Genomic DNA, 20,530 nt, shown 5'->3' with positions numbered 1-20,530 from the left:
TTTGTTTTTGGCAGAGAAAAATTAATGACTTTAACAGAATAGCTGGAATTACAATAAATTACTAATTCTAAAAATAAGAATATTGTCCATACACGATTGAGTCAATTAATAAGTTTTCCTTTATTAGAAACAAGATTGCCAAAATAGAACAATGTGTATTTGTATTTGTGTCCTTCTCTGGACTTTTACTCTCTTTGCAGGAATTTTGGCAGTCATGGATGCATATAACCTTAATTATAAAGAAACCAAGCAAGGAGAATCTCCTGGGGTTGCCTCAGACCTCAACCGCTTTGATAAGGACCCAATCTTCATTGGTGGGCTGCCAAGGTCGAGGACTGTGAGGTAGTGTCCTCTCTTTCCCCCCCTTTGCTAAGACTCTTGTAAGTAGAGGGAAAGACTTGAACAAACTATCTCCACTGAAATTAGTGAAAATTAGTTAGGTCTGAAGTCTTGTTTATGGCCGTGTATACCACAGAATTATCTGTCTTTTGCCCTGAAACTCTAATGTGGTACTTGCCACCGGTAGGTCTGACACTCAAGTTCAGATTGGAGACAAGCTTCTGTTTTTCCCCTACGTGGGTGATTTCCACGACAGCAGCTGCTACAGTAGCTGCCTGCTCTTTGTGTCGGGCTGTGGAAAGCATTCAGTACTGCTGCCTGGAACAATGCTCCTTTGATCTTTGCCTGTGTGAGGCTTGTGATTGCCAACTTGGCATTTATGGGCAAAACCTTGCTTCAGGATAAAGTTCTACTTCAGAAAGGAATTCTTGTAATTCAGTGTTGAAACTTGGAACAGAGGAGAAACTGTTGTGAACAGATCAGCGAAAACCATTACAAATATCTATTTTATAGCATGTCTCTAGTTTATACTTTTTGTATTGCACATCCCTGCTGAACTTGTAAAGTCACATTTCTTCCAGTGGCTTCACTTTGAAAGGATAAACATAGCAAAAAAAAAAATCTAATTTAACTGTCTGCATGCTCTTGACAATAAGGTAAATTCCAGGACAGTATTGGTCTCTACACAGTTACTGCAGAGGTACAAATTTGTTAATCTTAACTGGCATAGCAGCCTGTAAGGGATTATGGCAGGACAACCTTAGATTTCTCTGACTTAAACCTGAAACCAAATTAGGCATCCTTTGGAGATAAGAAATTAAAAAGGATTGCTAGGTAGTGGAGAGCTACAGTTAGCCTCTGACACAAAACCTGTTACATTTAATCTGAAGATTCACCTTAAAGTTTTGGAAAATGACCTGGCATGGCAACACAACACTACACACTTCTATGTTTCCATTTGGGGACAATGTTATCTGACTTTTTAAGATCAGAATTAGTATCTGCTAAGAGGAATACCCAAATTACTTGTGTTTTCACTTACACTGGGCTGACTGTATTCTTTAAAACAGATCTCCCTTTTTCTTATTGAAGATAACTAATCTTTCCTCCCAGGAGATTCCAAATACTACTCCTTGGAAAAAAAGCCTTGTTTTGTGTTTCAGGAAAGGTCTTCTTAGTAGAATGTATGTGGGATGCATCAAGAATCTGGAAATATCCCGTTCAACCTTTGACTTGCTTAGAAATTCATATGGAGTAAGAAAAGGCTGTGTATTGGAGGTAGGAGACTTAGGTTTTGTGACTTGATCTTTATTGTTATCGAACAATGAGTAGTAATGTTTGTGAAAGAATACAGTGAGTTGAAATTGGCTGATCTTGAAAAATTTTCAGATAATCTAATCTATACTTGAATTATTTTTTTTTCTTACTGGGTACTATGTGGGGACAAAGTAATTATTTCTCTTCCTCATAAAACAGCCTATTCATAGTGTGAACATCTTGAACAATGGATATATTGAGTTGGAACCCAAGCCCTTAAGCCCGGAATCAGAACTGATGGCAACTTTTGCTACAAAGAACCGCAGTGGCATCATCCTTGCTGGACTCAGCAGGGGATTGGAAAAGCGACGGCGTAGACAAGCCCATTTGGCAAGTACTGAAAACAAAGATTTTTCTGGTTTTGATTTCGTCATTTTTATTTTGTAATATCAAGTCAGGTTTTTATGACTGTAACTTGCAAAGAATGAGAAAGAAAAAAATTATTTGGCTTAGAAAGGCCTTATTACAGAGGCTAGATGAGGAACAGAGAATATTCATTGTCACAGAGGAGAGGTGAAGGATTAGTTAGCAGAGACATATTATGGTTACTAGGACCCAGAATGCTTTTGCAACATGGAGGAAAACTGCACATGAAATGTACACAGTATTACTTTCCACTTCTGTTAGTCAGAAGTAGTTATTGTGAGATTTGAGATGAACAGCTTTCTCATAGCTGGTGGACTGTTTTGCTGCTCCTGGAATCCAAGGACAAAGTCTTAATAGAAATACTTGCCTCTTCTTATTCCTTTTTTCTAGCAGGAGGAGTGGGATGGTGGTGGTTTTAAAAAACTCCTGCATTTTAACCTGAATTTTAATCATGACTAGAGAAATTTTCAGCTTTCATGTTTCCTCTTATAAGGCCTTGCACTTCGTGAGGTACCAATGCAAGCCTACCAGTCCCTGAATTTCATTGAAAAGTTTGTTTATAACAAAGTTGGAGCAAATTTTTCCAAAGTGTGTTCTATTTAAACACTGAATGAGTATCAGGAGATTGAGTTATAGCTAAAAATTAATCTTTTGATTAAATCCACAGCCCTTCTTTTCCATCATGCTGATTGATGGTCATCTTGCAGTGCATGTTAATGCTGGAGATAGAGCAAGTACTAGAAAAGTAATTCTTCAGTCTACTAATGGAACATACAGTGATGGACAAGAACACTCTGTCATCCTAATCCGGAATAAGAGGTACATGTGACTGCAAAGAGTCCTACCTGTTTAATTACTGCATGCTGTTGTCAGTTCACTGCACACTCTGAGGAGCTGCCTTTGCTAGCTCATTAGGTGGAACAATCAGGGCTGTGTTTTTCTGCTGTTAATGGAGATGTTCTGATTTACACGGTAATTGTATACAGCATAAAGCCACTAATGAAGTTGTAGTTAAAAGCTCTCAAAATCTCTAGACAGCTTGGGCCACTTGACTAAAGTATACTAAATAGCATTAGAAAAAATACAGCTATAAAAACAATTAGGAAAGATACCTATCAAAATAATTGAAAAATATAATTTTTAACAGGTAAAGCTTTGTCAAATATCTAAAGAAGAAGGTCTTCTAGTTTTAAGACACTGAAAGGATTATTAAAGTGATGGAATCTTTATTTCTCAGAGCAGGACATTTTCAAGGCTGAAAGGAATGCTTTTCATTTGAAAATGAATGCCTAATGCCATTGTTGAATGTTTTCCCTACTTTATCTCTTTCAGGATCATAACTGTACAGGTGGATGAAAGTAACCCTGCAGAATTGAGGCTTGGTTCATCAGCAGAAATGAGCCCCATGAATATTTCTCACTTCTATGCTGGTGGCATTCCAGTAGGAGAGGGCATCTTAGGGCTAAAAATGGCTGGCTCCTTTCATGGCTGTATCAGCAATCTCATTTTTAACAAGGAGTAAGTCAGAGGGGTAGCTGCTCTGTTTTGGAAAACTGTTTATAGTAATTATTAATTGTACTTTGTAATTTCTGTCATGACATCATCCGTTTGCTTGTTTTTTAACATAACACAGGCATGATACTGATGATCTGGGTAATATAACAGGCAGAAAATTGATATGGCCAACTATATTTCCAATATCATTAAAATGTCTTTAGTATGTATAGAGATGCTGCACAAAATGCAACTTTCTCTACTATAGTTTCATCTGCATTCACAGACAGAATGGTTTTCTAAGGATATTAATATTGTTTTATGGACAGATTGTTTGCCACTCGTCAGTCTTTCCATCCCAGCATGTCACTTATTTCCCTTTCTCCTGTTACTAGTGAAAGACCCTGTAAAATACTCTCCTTGTGCTTAGAAAATGTAGAGATTTTGGATTTCACTTCTTAAAATGTAGGTGTTTTAAAAACACAGGCTTTTGTATTTCACTACTTTCATGAAGTATGAACATGTGGATATGGACAGCTGCTTTTTGTCAGAGAAGCCTAAACCAGCCATACAGCCACAAGACATTGAGATTCAACCTGAACTTCAGGCTTTACCAGTTCCCCTGAGGCCTCTTACAGATACAAAAAGAGTATGTATTCCAGCAAAGCTCTATTGCCTCTTCTAGGAAAGTGTTCAACAGATCGATGCATTTTAGCATTGTGGAGAATTTTCAAAGTGCGGACTGTGTATATTTGCTTATTCTATGGTATGGCATAGTTCACTGAATATGAATTTGAAATTATTATTTTCATAGAAAAACTGTGATGTAAACCTTTGTAGCAGTCTGGTCTTTTGGAAGGGAAATGTAGTTAGGTTTATCATTGTTCAGGCAGCAGCATTAAAAAAGAAAAGTAGTAGTGGAGCAATAATCTCCAGCAGAAGGACTTGACAGTAAATATTATCTTTAGTGTGTTCCTGCCGAAGTGGCTCTGTGCTTAGATTTGCATCAGCTGTGCAATTCAGCATTCATATTTTCCTGGTCACACACATGCAGTCTCTGCTCTGTGTCAAAGAGGAGGCACAAACCATTCCAGAGAGGCACAGTGTCTGAATGCAGCTTGCATGGCACCTGTTTCCTCTCACACAGTCCCTCTTCCCAAGAGAGAAGGCAGCATTACTTCTCTCCTTCTGCAGCTGCACATCTTTATAATGAAGTGTTTCCAAAGCATCCTGAAATCATTTTTCTGTGGCAACAGAAAGCAGGATTTTATACATTTCATACAACTGTGGCTATAAAAAGAAATAAGCTGTCCATTTTAGAGCTAAAGTTTTGCATTGACTCATACTCTGTTATTCAGCTCTCTATCCCCCAAATCATAACAAAAATGTGCATTCTCACTAAGTGGGAAAATATTTCTACCAAGTCCATAAGATTTTCACACTGAATTTGTACTGTCTTCCAGCATTTGTTATCAAAAGGTCTATCAGTTAAGACAAATAATTAATATTTCTCAAACTACAAACATTTTTCAGTAGAAAAGATCAGTGCTGTCCATGAGACATAGCTTAATCATTAAAACTAGTTCTTTTTGAGCCTAAAGATAGCTCAGAATGATTAGGAGTTTTGCTAATTGATGTTGCCGTACACTTTGTGGTTATCGTGTCTCAGTTTTGCTCTTTACAAAGTTCTGCACAGGCACATTGCTACTCAGCACTTGCTGGTCAGCACTTGACACTATGCTTCTTAAGAAAGTCTTTCCATTAACAGGTAGTTTGTGCAAAAGATGAGCTACCTCATCATGTTCAAGGTGCCCATCAGTTTGGACTTGCCAAAGGCAGCCACTTGACATTGCTCTTCAATCAGTCTACTGTCAGGAAGAAGTGAGTATATCCGGAATTACACGTCCACACGTTGTCTTACCTTGTATTGAGCTACAAGAAGCACAATGGTGGTTTTCATGAATGATAATGGCAGTACCAACTTTGAACATGGCCCTCACTTCAGGTTTCTGTGGGTTCCTCATGGAGAAGGTATCATGAACACCACAATGTAATTTAGTGTGCCTTTCCCAGGTTTGTGGTCATGAGTTTAACTCATGGTCAGAGTTCTGCATTTTTTTTCCCCTCAGACTTAAGAGCCCCACTATACCTTCTGTAAGTATTTTGATTTCTGTTTTCCACATACAGAGCTTAGCTGGTCTCTGTTCCTTTGACTGATGCAAATAACATCTTGCCCTCTCCTCTGGATTTTCTGTGATTGAACCTTCCATGTCTACTTCACTCCCCAAGTCACTGAAGGAGCTAAGACTACTGAGAAGAATCATTCTGTTGAGACTTAATGTGAGATAGCCTCCCTGCCACTCTTCTTTGTTTGAGAAGCTCCCAGCAAGGTCCCCAAAACAGCCTGCAAGCCACTTGCATATGCTTCTTTCAACTCAGCAAGCCTCTGCAGGCATTGAGAAAAGAGACCTTTTTCTAGCCCTTCTGTTGTAATTATTGAGCATTGCAGAGTGTTCCTAGTGTCTCCATAACAAATGGCTCAATCAGCTCCTCTACCTTTTAAGCCTCCCTCTGTTCTCAGTCTGCCCATTATATCCCAGCAAGCCTGGCTAATAGCAATGGATGCCATCAAATTATCCTGGAATTCATTCTTTTTCTGGGGCAACAGGCAAGCCTGCAGTTGCAAACAGCTGAGCCTGTCCCTCTTAAAGCCTGGATCACCCTGTGACAAGCACTTTTTCTGTCTCTGACAGGTACAGCTTTGATCTCTATTATGAAATACATTATAGGCCATGCTTTTTTAGAATCAATGCAAATTCTACTTTTCTGGCCTTTGTAATAATAGATTTCCTTTCATAATAATAAATTGGTTGAGGCTGTTTTCTGCCTCCAGAAAAGCTTTTAATCAGTGCAGAATAAATATCTTTTAGTAACACTGTATTTTTATTGTCTAGACTTTCTGTCCAGCTGAATCTCAGAACCTTTGCCTCCAGTGGCCTGATTTACTACATGGCTCACCAGAACCAGGTTGATTATGCAGCCCTACAGCTTCATGGGGGACAGCTCTATTTCTCATTTGATCTAGGCAAAGGAAAAGCAGTAGCTTTTCACCCTGCTGTTATCAGTGATGGAAAATGGCATACGGTAGGTAGCCACCAATCTTGTACTCCATTTTCTGTTCCCTGGAGTTGCTGGGACATTTTTTTCCTGCCCTTCCTGTATGTTTTCTGTGTTTCAAAGGCAAACAAGTTTTAACCCAATCACTAAACCATTCAGATAACTTGTGTTTGAGTATATAATTATTTATTTTAAAAATTCTCATTGATTATGCATAATTTCCAACATTCAACTACTGTCAAGTATTGCAGATTATTTAGAAATAAAATACTTCATCAACTGTATAATAGTGGTCATCTTCACCAGGGAAGAGCCCAACAGAGAGAGGTTTAGAAACTCTAACTTTTTCCACAGAGAGCTTTCCATGCACTGTGTTGCCAAAGACTTGCAACTGAGATTTGTGGGTGCAGAATTTCTCCTTTCTCCCACTTAATAACTGAGCATATCATAGCAGCTAGTGCTAACGGGGAAACGTTCTTTCCTTGCCTTGGTTGTTGCAACATGAGAAGGGTAGACATTTGGAATGCATGGAGACTGGAGGGGGAGAACTTGGCATAAGGAGAGTTTGAGAAGAAATTATGGCTACAGCTTTTGGGTCACCTAGCATTCAGGATCTTCTGTACAAAGACTCTGTGTCACCTCTATTGTCCCACTTCCTCTGAGCAACCCACCTGCTGCTGGCTCTGTCTTTCTTCACGAGAAATGACTGCGATGTCTGCATGAATTTTAAAAGCAACTCTGACCACATTACTTTTTCTTAAGGCAGGTGAGGATGACAGTATTCATCCTGCTATAAACTTCCCTTCCCTTGTCCCTATGTGAAGACTTAACTCGAGGAAGCGGCTTCTGTGGGATAAAGTGATTAATGACACAAAGCTGCCACATCTTCCTAGGTTCCTTGGGAATTAGCAGAGTGTTATTTTTTCTTTTCACATATAATCATCAGAACAAAACCCAGCAAAAACTAACATAAATCAAATGTGAATTTCTGTCAGAGAGAGATATCACAGTCAAGCTCTACTGCCTACCCTGAAAGGAAGAACACTCCAGGATTTACAGCTGCATGTTTAAAATTAAATATATTCACATAAAACTCATGTTCACACTATCTACATGTTAAAAGGTGAACAGATTCCATATGAGAGCTGATCTACCTTTACCATTCAGGACATAAAAACATGAGCTTGAACCATTTTCTGGAGATTAAGGCTGAGTCACACCACTTCACAGCTGGGGGTTATTATTGCAGTAGCTCTACAATCAATTTAAGTTAATATGCATTGCTGCCAAAAGAAGCACCACTTCTTTCCATTGTCTGCCATCTGCTCATATCACCCTGCTGTACCACTTTATCCCCTTAGCAACCTAAATGTTTATGAAACCTCATGCTGAACCTGGTCAGGATTCTGAGTGGGGCTAAAGTAGCCAAGAAAGAATAAATGGCTAGCTGACTTCACATAAGTCCCTCATCTGCATTGTGAGTAATTGCTTTAGCATAAGGAAGGCATAGGGGATTGAATGAACAAGATGGACAGAACTGGAAAGCTTTTTGGTCATAGGAAATTCAGCACTGCCCATCGTAAAATTACAGCGTAGGCATGTACACTTCAGAGAGCTAAGACGGCTCAGAGGATGGACAGCACAGTACTCCCCTTTGCAAACCCAGTGATCTACTCTTATCCTAAGGCAATAAACTAGCGGTTTTAAATAATGATTGTTAAGATACTGAAAAACCTGTGTAGGGCAACCAGCAATCATTGTGAGCCCTTGGGGAGTCAAGGAAGTGGTTTACCTGCTCAGTTGTATTCTGAAATGACCTCAGCCTCACAGTGAATTTCAAAAGGATGTCTTGGTACAGTATGTCAAAGCAATCTAACCACTAAAAGACTGTTTTGCTTACTTCTATGGCAAACGATGACTAGGAAATTGATTCAGCTTACTGATTTGTGTTTGCATGCTCTAATTTTTTCCAGATAAAGACGGAATATGTTAAAAGAAAAGGTATAATCATTGTGGATGGACAGGAATTGGTAGCAGTCAGTGCTCTGGGAGATGGTAGCACTTTGGATGTGGAGGGGAAGGTCTATGTGGGAGGACTACCCTTTGACTATGTGCCGAAGAATCTCGGGAATGTAAGAAAGTTTGGGGTGGTGGGGCATCTCTGACATTTTGAATTACTAGAATGAGTGTACTGCATGAAACCCATCTAATTCAGTATCCTATCTCTGGCAGGTGTAAAAAAGAAGTACTTAGGGAAAGAAACAACAAAGAAAGTAATGACTCTACCAGATAAATCTTTCCAGCTTTCTATGGTTTAGTGACTCTAGCTAGATCTTGTATCCTTGTGTTTTAGTAATAGCCCTTAATAGTTTGTGGTTTTTTTTTTTTTTTTTTTTTTTTTCTTCTATCAAGCTCTCTGTTAAAAATGGATAAAGAATATAAATTCCTGTTTAATAATATAAGATAAAAATATGACCTAGAATCTCAGGCATTTTGGTACCTAACTCCTGTTGCATTCAAACAGGAATTAGGTGCCTTAAATATCTCTGAAAGGCTGGGTTTAGCTCTCTTAAGATTAAAACATACTTTTTACACATGCTTTTAGAGGGTAGGTTTTTGTCACCTTCCTCCTTGTGCCACCCATTATCTCAGGGGGGATTCCAGTGAATGATAACAATGTTCCTCAATTCCTGAGCATACTTTCTTCACCCATGCTTTTTAATTGGATAACGGGGCTAACAAATATTTTAATACTTTGAATCTGCAATTGCTGAAAATAGTAATAGAAATTCTAATGGATCTTTTTGTCTCATAGAACTCTGATCTCGTACTTCCAAAATGTTGTAAAAAATCTTGATTTACTTGTTAATTTGCTGAAGCATGTTTGGAATGTCTTTAACTATTGGGTGTATCCCTGCTCACATTCAAGCAATTACAATTATTTCTATATGTTATAGAGAGTGTATACTGTTTCTACAATATTTGACTCTAAGACATTATGTACATTTGTAACCATATGAAAATATATGTAATTATAGAAATGTAGTTACATACGTATTTTAGATCCTGCTGTTTTGTTCAGAGAATTTTTTATTTACAGTAAAATTAGGTGAATCACTAAGCATTGAAGCAGTTTGCATTACACATTACACATTAACTCTTACTTTTCAATATGCTTAGGTGACTCACAGTATTCCTGCCTGCATTGGTAGTATGACAATTAATAGCAAACAACTGGACAATGAGAGTGCAGTCTCCATCTTTGCTGTGAATAAATGCTATGCAACAGTGCAGGACGGTACTTTCTTTGATGGGAGTGGCTTTGCTGCTCTTGGTAAGTGTAATTAAATGAAAGCAGTACCTTACTGAATTAATGTTAATGAAAATGTACTCTTTTTAGGTCTTGCTGGAACTGTGTAATTAATTGACTCCTCACACAAAGAGTGCATGCCCTGCAAATATTTTTCTAACTGCGTCCCTTTACTCCATATGTCCAAAAGTGGTCATTTGTGCAAAAGACTATCTTCTACAAATGAAAGAGCTAATAATTCTCACACTGGGAAAGAAATGAACTACCTCTTTCTTCAGCTAAGAATATCCATGTTCATGATGTTAAGGTCTGTTAAAGACTATGGAGACAAAAGATGTAGGGGACTTGTGAAATAACATGAAGGATTACTTTTGTGTTCTTTACTGCTTCTTATAAATGAGATAGAATGTATTAAATCTAAAGCAATAAAAGAAAACTTATTTGAAAATTTAGCTCTTCCTATATAAAGTGTGAATTATGACTTTGGAAAACTTACTTTCCCGATGTTCCACAAAGTTGTATCCCAGCAGAGTAATTAACAAGTTTTTTAGGCCTTTTAGTGGCAATGTATGCATTGGACTTTTTACTGTGGGTTACAAGTCTTCTGTTAAAAGCTTATGGTTTCTTTTCAGTCAGAGAAGGTTACAAAGTGCGGTCTGATGTGAACATCACACTGGAGTTTCGTACAACAGTGGTAAATGGTGTTCTCCTTGGGGTCAGCAGTGCTAAGGTTGATGCCATTGGACTGGAGATTGTAAATGGCAAGGTAGGCTGCCCTGTATATACTTTTCTTGTAGCTTAATACTTTTTCTGCCATAAAGCTACACTTGTCCTTGATAAACATATTGCATGTACAAAGCACACTGTTTTGTAACCTCTTCTTCAATTTTCATGAGCAATTAACTCACTCGCTACTTCTACTAGCCATTATGCTTCATAAACCTTTTAACAATCAATACATAGTTCTCCATTTATCTCATGCATAAAAAATACATACTTGATTGCTCTTAAATATTTATTTTTCTCAGAAATAGCTCATTTTTTATTCAAAACTTCCTAGCTAGAGACAGTGTTAAATATCACTGTTTCTGTGGGACATACTTTCACAGTTAATATTTGCATATTAATCCTCACCACAGAGCTGAGGAAATGTCTGCTGCTTTGAAAAAGAAATACATGAAATAAATCAATACATGCATTGGCAATGAGAAGTACTTTCAGTCCATTCTCTTTCTAATCAGTTAGATATGGTGGATCTTCTTTCAGATCTGGTCTCAGCCTCTGTGAGAAAATTACTTGATTTGTATTTGTAAGAAACATTGAAATTCCAAGTGAAGTATACCAAGCTAACCCAATGGACCACTGCATGGATAGATCTAAGTCTCTTCAATAAGACACACTCTATCCATCAAAGTAAACATCAGCTTTGTGTAATTATCAAACATTTATTGAAACAGAAATATCTGCACCAGCATGATTGTGCTGTTATCTAGACAAATTAGTTCATGTATTCTTACTTTATATCTTTATTGGCATCTGGATGTTTATACAGGTTTTATTCCATGTCAACAATGGAGCTGGCAGAATAACAACTACATATGAACCAAGAGGCACGAATAGTTTGTGTGATGGAAAATGGCACAGACTTCAAGCAAACAAAAGCAAACATGGCATTTCTCTGATAATTGATGGGAATTTGGTTCAAACTGATAATCCCTACATCCAGTCAACATCTGCAGATACAAACAATCCCATTTATGTTGGAGGCTATCCTGGTAGGTACAATAATATTTCTCTTCCCTTGTCTCCCTCCTGGTCTTACTCTCTCCTATAAGAATGACTCTAACACATGCACTCGCTCCCTTTCCCCCACAATATCTTTCCCTCACTCTCTCTGATTCATTAAGTTCATGATGGAGTTATAAATCAGTTACCATTTTCCACATTGTCACTAAGATCACAGTATGTTAATATTTGTGTATACTGTCTTTGTGGAGGACTGCATTTAGTTCTTGAGTGTGTTGGCAAGATCAGCTGAACTCGTATCACTTTCCTACACAAACCTGCTGCTTAGATTCTGGGAACAATTTCCTCCATACGGTTTGTCTTTCACAGTCTCTCTCAGGCTTCACAACGTCCCTGCCTGTGTATGCTGAGGTGTGGTTCTCTTGCAGTCAAATTCATATTAAAGCTTTCCTTCGCATTCATCTAAGTAAGATTTCTATAGTGCTCATCTCTGCTTTTATTTTTGCCAATGTTTCAAGTCAGGGGCTGTTCAGGCAGAAGTCAAGCTGCTGAAAATGAACTTATATTTCCCTTGTTCTGTGCAAATTCCCTTCTGAATTCTGTCAATCATACTACAATGGTAATCTGAAAAGATAGTAACACAAAAAATATATAATTTAATTACTTTTCAATTAAGTTGTGCAACTCATTAGTTGATAGTTTGATCCAAGACAATATATTCATTAAGAAGATTGAATTTTGAATGTCATGAATTTGGCCTCTTTGCATGTATACATTTTCATGAACACATCAGTACTGGGAGTGAATAGACTTCGTATGGTTTTGAATATCTTATGCATTTAAACCTAGCATAAAATGCCCATATATATTTGTGTCTGAAACAGCTGTTAGAGTTTATCAGTTCAGATATTTCCATTTCTGTGAAAACAGTGATGAGGTCTGAAGGGCAAACTCAGCTTTTAAATATTTGGAAAACTCAAGGGATAATAGCATGAAATGTTAGAGTCTTCTGTTGGACAAGGTTTTGGTGCTTTATGAAAATTGAATTAATGCTAATTACCCAGATCTTGATTAATATCTGGTCTTCCTCAAATACCAAAGAGGCCTTATCAGCATCTTGTAAAACTTTTTTTTTTTTTTTTTAAATAGGGTAACGTGATACTAATTGTTCTTTCAGTGCTCCGTTTGTAAAGATTAGGGTTCAAAGACAAGTTTAGTTGAGTACTGCAGCAGTGGAATGAATTTTTTCAACAGTTTGTATGACAAAAAGAGTTGGACATTACCAACCTCATGTTTTGGTTTGTGAATGGAGTCCATGACTCTGTACAGCTCAGCTATTGCTTCCTATTATGCCAGTTCCAATTTCAACATTGAAGACACTTATGTAGAGTGGATTTCTCCTCTGTTTTCCCCTCTCTTATCTCCTGTTATCCCTGGGAGAAATTATTTCTACAAACTCTGCACAGGTTATCTCAGTGCATGGCTTACACTTGACTATCCATGGTGGGATGTCCCTGATCATCCAAATGTGAATGGAACTTGGTACTCCTCAGGTGTTGGTTTTATCTCTCATTTGGGAGGGAGAGGAAGCAGTTGAATAATAACCTGGATCTTTGTATTGTTTTAGTTCACTAGAAATAGATTCTGCATGTTTATTTGTTTTTCAGCTGATGTGAAGCAAAACTGCCTCACCAGCAAGAGCTCATTCCATGGCTGTTTGAGGAAACTTGTGTTGACCAAGGGCCAACAGGAAGAATTGTTTGATTTCAGCAGAGCTTTTGACTTGCGTGGAGTCTTTCCTCATTCCTGCCCTGGGGCTGAGCACTGAACTGCAGCAAAGCCTACCTGGACTTAGAGAGGGTTTTTTTTGTTGATCTGTTATTTTTCATTCTCTTTTCGTAATGAAGAGAAGAACTGATGAGAGCCTGCATCTCTTTGATTTTCTGGTTGTTTTCCAACTCAGGTCATTTTTTTTTTTTTTTTTTTTGCAGAAGCTCTATGTCTACATTTTAACTAAATGGTTTTAAACAACAAATACCTCTATTACAATGTTAATGGCATTAAATGAATATTTTTCTTTTGGGAATTTTTATTAATCAGTGTTTACAGTATGTTTTCTTTTGATTACTTGACAGTATTTCATTTTATTGCGTGTTTGTCATTTTATAAAAAGGTAACAATTTTGGACCACATTATAAACCTCCAATAAACTGTGCATTATTTCATGTAGTTCAGTTGTCCGTACATTTCAGAAGAAAAAGACCCAGAAGGCTAAGTGAAAAGTACAAGTGGATAGAATCCAGCAGAGGGAGCAGGAGATTAAAGGCAAAATTTTGAAGGTCTCAGATTCAGAGTCTAATGAATAGAATTTTCCTATTCATACTTAGCATGGTAGCTCCAATCCCTTTTCCTTTTATATCTGGATTTTTTAATATCCAGTGCTTCCAACCTGCATTATAGCCACTTTGTCTAGGAGGATTATGTTCCTGCTTATGCTTTCATGTAATCAGCTGCAGGACAAGCAGCAACTCCACAGCAGAGATGCATATGAAATGTTGTGTTGGTGAAGAAACAATTTGAGTCTGTCTTGGGAATAACTATGTATTTTTGCAACGAGAACTGATGCATCTTTCTTGGGAAAACAGTATTTCTTACAGGATACAGGGAAGCATCTTTGGTGATCTGTGATTCCTAATTCACAGACCAGTCAGCAGTTCTGTTTTTCCACTGTGCCTGCCTCTGTTTCTAAAATGAGTCATCCGGTAGTTGCACTTGAGCCAGATTTGGGGGGCATGCGCTCAATCTGACTCAAGTACGGACATCCACTCATCAACTGGCTGGATCACTGAGCAGTGACAAACTTGTTTTGTATTTCAAGATGCATCTATAATAAACATAGTTCTTTACCAGTCACTTCCATCTCCTTCTTTCTTTTTGATCTAGCAGTATTTTTGTTTGCTCCTTACAATTTAGTTTGGCTTTTAGTATGCATTTTTGCAATTCATTCTAAAGTCTGTTTTGCTCTATCTATTTCGTACTAGTTTAAAAAATACTGGTTCACATGAAACCCTAAAGCAATTTGTCATTGCTTTCAATGTGGCAAGTTTCTAAGCAGTGTCGTTTTATACCTTGCCTCAAGGCAGTCCAAGAGCAAAGAACTGCTCCACTTCAGCAAGGATGGCAGAATGTGGTCCTTTGTGTATCTAGCTATTCAGGTGCTATAGCAACAGAGGTGCTTTGAAGATGGATTCACCACTGCTTTTTGCAATTTCTTTCACCTGCTTCTATCTGAAAACCATGTGTTTACATTTGAAGAGCTTGCTTTGTTGGTATTGTTTTTATTTTTGACACAGATACAATACAATGGACACAATCTGCTGTACAAATACACTTAGGTGCGGGCTTACTTCAACAAAACACATAACATAATGAGGATTGTAAGAGAAATGTACGTACAAATATTTTGCTTTGATTAGTGGCACCATACTATTTTCTAGAGAAGACGCACATTAATGGAAAGCCATTGAAAAATAAAAACTGAAACAGTATGTTTGTATTTATTGTCTATTAACCCAAAGATCTAATCTCATATGGTTCATGTTGCAAACAGTAATTGAGGCAAGATGAAAAAAATTTCATCTGTATCCTGAAATATGTCTCAATATATATTTTTTTTATAATTTCCAAATCTTGCCCCTTAGAAGGAGAAACTTTTTATCAATGTAAAAGACTAGTGGAGAGGTTTTATTTTCTATTGATAAACCTCTAAGCCAAAATATATTTCCTGGAAAATGCAGAGTGAGGTAGTTTAATATTATACATAGACACAGACACAGACACATTTGCACATATGCACACATTCTAATGACATTAGCTGTGTGGACAGGTTAGAGCATTCCAGTCTGTTTCCAATACCTACATTTCCAATACTTCCAATACCAATACACTCTCCCTATGTGTTGATATGCAAAATGCTGTCTTTGTAGAACCATAGAGGACATAAATGCTTGAGGCATCTTTGGAGTTTGCTGAATAAGTTTCTCCCTGCTTGCTACCACTTTCTTATTAATACTTTTCCACATACACTGCTTTTTGTTAGGTGTCAATCCTATCATAATTTGGTTTTGATTTCAGCTGCTGTTAGGAGCAACAAAATTCCTGGTGCCTCCACTGGCATTTGAAAATACAAGGCCTAAAGTTGAGATGTCATGCTCAAAAATGTCATAGAGATTGTTCAGTTTGTCTGCTGCATATTAAATCAATTTAGTGTACCACAACAAGGCAAAACAACTTAATGTGTGACAGTATTAACCACAGTACACATGGATCATTAGGTCCATTTGTATCAAAAAATAATTTTGCCGTTATGTTTCAGAGACAGCAGGTATTTGGCCGTGCTGCAGTAGTTTGGTCACTATACATACAATCTTAATTCATCTGCTAATATGCATGTCTTATAAAGTTATAGACAATTTTGGTATAAAACTAAGTGCTCACAGGATGGATTTCATTACATCAGATTTGGCTTTCCTAAGATGCAAAGTGGTAAAAGGTGAAAGTCTTCCAAAAAGCCCTTGTATCCTCTATGGAAGAGTGAGATCTATTTCAGAAATAATTTTGATGAAGTCATCATTTCAGGGTGACAGTGTGAACACAGGGTGCTCTGTACTTTCCCTTGCATAGCCATTAAAAACAGAGTGAAGCGAGTGGGCAAGAAGGAGGAGGTCAATGTGTTTGTCTGAAAGTACTGTAGAAAGTTATCTCATTTGCTACATTTTGAATTCTTTAGTTAATGCTTAGGCTTTCTGTATAGTCATAAAAGCTTTCGTTGGCTATAAATAAAATGATGCTTAGCATTTATATGATGCTCTTCGTATTCAAAGCACTTTCCACATAAAATCCCTTTGCTGAGTTTGTCCTTCTGAGATGGATGTTTATAACTCTTGTTCTGCTCTGGGAGTTGTTTGGCTTTATCTGAGAGCAGAATTTAACTCAACTAATTCTCATGTTACCTTTACAAGGAAAGTACTAGTCCTGTTTTACAGCTAAAAGAAAATGACAGCATAGTAGAGAGAGATGTCCATTGCCACAGGGGGAACTAAAGGGAATCAGGAACAAAGCACTTGACAAAATGTTTATGCTTAGTCCAATGAACAAATCACAGATCTACTATCTCTCATATACTTAAAATAAATAGTTGGCAAAATAGGTGGTGTATTTTATAATATAACTGTCCCAGTCTTTTTCTGGCTGCAAATATGCATCCATTAGTGTTAAGAAAAAAAAAAAAAAAAGTTAAAAATTTCACGGTTTTAAAGAAAATTAAAGGATAATGTTTCTAAATTTTATCGTATTTTATCTGAAGAAGGTAAAAAAGAAGGATGGGCTTTGCCCTCTGTAGATGTTACTGTTGGTGGTAAAATTACAGATTCGATATTGATTTCTTTCACTGAATACTAAGAATTAAAGTTAACTACTGGAGAAACACGATTAACTTAAACCAGAAGCAGGGTTTCTAGAATGTGCAAATCGTCTCACAGCTTCAGCAGAGCATCACAAGTTACAGGCTTTCTCTGCAGGACAACGTAGTTTATGGTCACCTGGAGGACTTGGTTCAGAACGCTTTTATATTGTTACCTGGTAAACAGAGCAGCAGCTTCTGCCTCACCTGTGTGTCCAGATCAGGAACAAAACTCACTGTGCAGACTGCGAGTGAATTAATTGTGCAATATCATCATCCGATGATGGAGACATTGCAGTGCAGTTGAAGGCATTAGTTCCCATTTTTTGAGTAAGACAAAGATGAAAAAGAAAAACTTGCTGTTTTCCAGAGACTTGTGATTTCTCTACCCAATAAACATGCTTTAGTTCTATCAAGTATAGCCCAAAACAAGACAATTAAGTGAAGAATGGTGCTCACCCTTGTGACTGGCTATAAACTAGATATACTGTCTTACATTTCCTACGATGCATTCTGAATGCAGTTGCAGCCCACTGTTCTCTTGTCAGCCTGTGTGTTTTTATAGACTGCATGGCATCTGTAAAGGAGCTGCAATTTGCTACATATTTGTATAAACCCTCAGCACAACTGGGCCTGATTTGGCTATGGTTTTAAGGCCCTAATGTGTAAATGTTAAATAAGAAAATTAAAACCCTCGGCTCATTGGAAGCTCTTTTTCTTCTCCATGCAATATTATACAAGGTCCAGACAAAGATCTCTCTTCTCAGTGCAGCTGAATAGTATAAAAGTTGCTTACATATTAAAGCTAAAATAAACAAAAGAAAAATAATTAGGTTACAAATTAAGAAATTATAATGTTTAACAAAAATATGATGGCTTTAAGTGGCACCATTAACACATATCTCATATTATGGCATTACACAGACATAAATCTGAGAGTATCAAGTAAAAGGCAGAGCCAGGGGAATATGCCCCTTCTCGCCCAGCATGTCTCCCAAAGTTTCTGTGTGTGATGGGGGAAGGAAGGAGCAAATGGATTGTGGTGCTACAGTTGCACAGTGATGTGATCCAGATAGACAATTTTGGAAGACTGGTAGTAATCATACAGTGGTACATACATAAAGCAGTATAGCTGTCTACACAGTAGTTCTTCCTGCCCCCATCCCTCCCCCCCTCCTCTGGCATCAGGTACTCATGAGGAGTGACTGAGAGACATAAATATTGCAGTAATGCACACTGTACAGGTTTACTTTCAGCAGAAAGGTTTGATTTTGTCACACAGCTATGTCTTGGCACTGCTGCAGGTCAAGCTCCTCTCTTCCACACTTGACAGATACCTTTTCTTCTTGAAGGTCTCCGTGATGCTTCTGTGTTAAGCTGTGATTGGTAGTGTTTCATGCATCCACGGATGCCAATGGATTCTTTCCAAAAACTCATGTTCTAACACCAGGTCAGGAAATAAGTAACTCTGTATGTGACCGGTTGTTTTCTGTACACCGTACCTTGGTCCGTCCTTAACTCCTGGGCCAACTGGCACAAGTGTAACCCATATAAAAGCATAACTGATGTGATATTTTCAGATGGTCCAGAAGCTGGAGTGATAATGCTTATACCAAAAGTGGTACATGGTGAACATCAGCTGGACAGTACAGTTGGAAGGAATGATGTCCTGTAGCTACCATTTTGTTTTGTCTCTGCCAAAAGCTTCTTAAAATGGCAGGCATCACTGTTGTCCATTTGACTTTTGTCCAGTACATCGCAGCCTTCTGCTTCAGCTTGCTTTTGGCTTTATCACCCATTCTGCCTGAGGATTTGCACGGTAAACATCTAACATGAATGCATCCGGATCCAAACAGTGCTGACCTGAAACGGAAATCAACAGCCATGAATCTCAGAATGTTTTGAGCCCATTAGCAAGTAGGACAGAGCTGTGTTAAACTGTCCTTGAATGTATCTCTGACCTGCACATAGCCTACCTAGTTTGTCGTGTCCAGCTATCTTGCCTGGATAGACAGGGGCTTTAGTAATTGTGCCAGTGATTTTACTCAGTGAGAGTCATGAATTCACTTTCACTTCCAGGCAGGATGCGCTGCACTACACTGAGTTATGGACAAGGCATTTAGTCAAATGATGAACAGGTATTACGGTTTCTTTAGGAGCACTAACACACTGTTACTCAAAGTGCCACAGCATGTTTTTTCTAGTTCTTTGGATTTACTGGGCTGGAATTACAACACTGTGACTTCGTTTCTACACTATTTCTAAATGCTGAAAAAGTAGCTTTGTAAACCATGTGTTCTCATTCAACTAGGATCTTTCAAAGAAATATAGGGACTATATCAAGCTTTTTGGCAGCTACTATTTTTCTGGGGGTTTTTTGTTTTGTTTTGTTTTTTTCAAAAGAGTCCTCCTAAGTATGTCCATTTGAGTGTTTCATTAAATGGTGACTGGGAATAGGAGTTGGAAGGTTGCGGAGTCTCTGCTTGCTGCCTTTGCTGCAGAAATAGGCATTTAATGCCTCTTAATTGAGTAATAAGGCAATAAATTTTTGAATTAAGTTGATTTGTTGGGCTATTTTGCATTTACACTGGTTGATGGAGCCGTTTAACTGGTGAGGCTGCATTGCTGTGACACAAAGGATTATGGTAAATTTTTTGTACAGTTACTTAAAAGGTCACTGGAGTCCTAATGAATTTATTCAAATGAAAGCAATATAAATGAATTAATGCATTATCAGTGGACTAAGGTACTCTGAAAGATCTAGGACTATAAAAATTATTTTAAATGAAGATGCAAATTAAATGTCCAGATTTTTGAAAAAGCATGGTGGGAATACTTAGGATTGTTTCACAAGGCCCTTAGGATCTTTTCCTGTTTTAGAATTGTTTGGTCATCCTGTTTAGCCAGGCAAAACAAATAGCTAATCAAATATAGCTTTGTATATCTTCAGCAATGAAGACATTGCTTCTTGACTGCTGCAAGTCTGTGAAGTTTTGTAACAACTTTATAGAAACTGTTTGCAGCTGAATCTAGAAGAATTAAAGAATAATCTAATCAGACAGTTCTCAAAAGACTCCAACAGAGCATCCAGAATTTAAGTATGAATAGAGAAAAGAGAGAGTCAGGACTGTGCAAGATCAAGTTAAAATCTGTTTTTTGACCTTTATTAGGCCATGAACTTGTGTGACAAGCCACTGTTGTTGTTATTACAAAAATGTCACTGCATAAAAGATGGAAGACAAAATCCCTACAGCAAGGAATTTATGGTCTAAATAAAGCACACAGATTAGTACAAGTATAGTACACCCATACATGCAGGGGCTGAAATCCCAGTTCTGTGGTTTTTGTTTGAGGAATGTTAACACTTAAATACAGCGAGG

The 20,530-nt window shown here is 37.7% G+C and overlaps 2 protein-coding genes across 5 annotated transcripts in view; one reads left to right on the top strand and one right to left on the bottom strand.

Annotated features, from left to right (window-relative positions):
* The window catches only part of LAMA1 (laminin subunit alpha 1), a 104,847-nt gene extending 90,245 nt beyond the window's left edge, over positions 1-14,602 (top strand). The window contains exons 51-63 of one of the 2 annotated variants that reach the window (XM_032987684.2): positions 201-342; positions 1,503-1,617; positions 1,816-1,986; positions 2,690-2,841; positions 3,355-3,540; positions 4,003-4,165; positions 5,285-5,397; positions 6,471-6,660; positions 8,607-8,765; positions 9,814-9,967; positions 10,576-10,709; positions 11,496-11,718; positions 13,357-14,602. In XM_032987684.2, the coding sequence (XP_032843575.2) occupies positions 201-342; positions 1,503-1,617; positions 1,816-1,986; positions 2,690-2,841; positions 3,355-3,540; positions 4,003-4,165; positions 5,285-5,397; positions 6,471-6,660; positions 8,607-8,765; positions 9,814-9,967; positions 10,576-10,709; positions 11,496-11,718; positions 13,357-13,517 (2,063 nt within the window). In that variant the 3' untranslated portion in view covers positions 13,518-14,602. Of the gene's footprint in view, positions 1-200; positions 343-1,502; positions 1,618-1,815; positions 1,991-2,689; positions 2,842-3,354; positions 3,541-4,002; positions 4,166-5,284; positions 5,398-6,470; positions 6,661-8,606; positions 8,766-9,813; positions 9,968-10,575; positions 10,710-11,495; positions 11,719-13,356 lie in introns of those variants that run through there. The other variant, XM_042798055.1, reaches the window with a different exon arrangement.
* A 405-nt stretch (positions 14,603-15,007) lies between these two features.
* The window catches only part of ARHGAP28 (Rho GTPase activating protein 28), a 75,771-nt gene continuing 70,248 nt past the window's right edge, over positions 15,008-20,530 (bottom strand). For 2 of the 3 annotated variants that reach the window (XM_032987679.2, XM_032987680.2), the window contains exon 14: positions 15,008-19,013. In XM_032987679.2, the coding sequence (XP_032843570.1) occupies positions 18,758-19,013 (256 nt within the window). In that variant the 3' untranslated portion in view covers positions 15,008-18,757. The remainder of the gene's footprint in view (positions 19,014-20,530) is intronic. The other variant, XM_009964026.3, reaches the window with a different exon arrangement.

Source organism: Tyto alba, unplaced genomic scaffold (assembly GCF_018691265.1).
Source record: "Tyto alba isolate M040663 unplaced genomic scaffold, T.alba_DEE_v4.0 Super-Scaffold_27, whole genome shotgun sequence".
Classification (NCBI taxonomy): Eukaryota; Metazoa; Chordata; class Aves; order Strigiformes; family Tytonidae; genus Tyto; species Tyto alba.
Note: the sequence above shows the minus strand (reverse complement) of the source record. Positions and strands in the feature narration are given on the sequence as shown.